Below are 1,063 nucleotides of genomic sequence, written 5' to 3'. Positions count from 1 at the left end.
AATATTATAAGATATATATATAGTGATTATTCGAATTTTGTCTTACGCATGCAACAACCCATCGACCAGCAACAAACTCTTAAATAAAGTTTTGATCCGCTATGGATTAATCATTGACCAGCCGAAATAGGGGATGATACCGTGAAAAAAAAAATATAGTGATTACTGAAAGAGAAAGTGTTACCCAAGGGAATAAGCTGCCTCAATAGCATGCACAATGCGGGGATTCAATGGAGTTCGCTTCAAAATTTCTACAATTTCTTCAATTGTTTTACCTTCTGAATGAAGCTCACCCATCATCCTATCCTGCATATATTATATAGTTTTAGGAGACTAAACATGAGAAAAAATCATATTGTACATATATCATAATAGTTTTGTGTTTATATATCAAAGAAAGAAATTAAAAACCATGAGAGGGTTCCAAAGCGTGGTGGGAAGAAGCTCATAGAATTTTTCAGTAAAACCAGTCTCATCAAGCACCCAATTATCACTATCACACTCAATGATTGTTGAGTCGAAATCAAAAACCACAACAATCCCAGCCATAATAACGCAATAATAATGTTAAGTTTCTATATGTGTTGTTTCATAGACCATTAGAGAGGTATTTATAGGAAAAGAAGGTGCATGCTTGCACGTATGAATAAAATAGTAGTAAGTGACTTTAATCCAAATATATTCTATTATTGTAGTTAGTGAGATATAAAAAGTAGAACTCACTTTTTTTCTCCATTTTTTTTTCCTTTTAATTTATTAATTTTATTGGGACAAGCAAGTTAATGTTTAGAAGATGAGTGCCACAATCATCCATTTCTAATAATTATCCAATACAATTGAAATAGTTCAAACATTTATATATCATGGAATTAAAATTAATTATAATTTTTATGTTTAGGGGTAAATATGGAATTGGAAATAGAAATTCACATATCATCAACTGTATAGAATTGAAAAATAACTAAAATGAGTTCTTTCTAAATTTTAACATATGTGATTCTGTTTTTTTATGTTATCTATATATTATAAAAGAAATAAATTATTATATGATATAAAGTTTTAA

The 1,063-nt window shown here is 28.7% G+C and overlaps 1 protein-coding gene across 1 annotated transcript in view; it reads right to left on the bottom strand.

The window, feature by feature from the left end:
- LOC107619345 (inorganic pyrophosphatase 2) overlaps window positions 1-641 on the bottom strand; it is a 3,286-nt gene extending 2,645 nt beyond the window's left edge. Inside the window, exons 1-2 of the mRNA XM_016321603.2 lie at window positions 412-641; window positions 185-306 (exon numbers count right to left, since the gene is read on the bottom strand). Of these exons, the coding sequence (XP_016177089.1) occupies window positions 185-306; window positions 412-549 (260 nt within the window). The 5' untranslated portion in view covers window positions 550-641. The remainder of the gene's footprint in view (window positions 1-184; window positions 307-411) is intronic.

The sequence above is a fragment of the Arachis ipaensis genome, chromosome B09 (assembly GCF_000816755.2).
Source record: "Arachis ipaensis cultivar K30076 chromosome B09, Araip1.1, whole genome shotgun sequence".
In the NCBI taxonomy this organism is placed as follows: Eukaryota; Viridiplantae; Streptophyta; class Magnoliopsida; order Fabales; family Fabaceae; genus Arachis; species Arachis ipaensis.
This window is presented reverse-complemented; position numbering and strand designations above follow the sequence as displayed.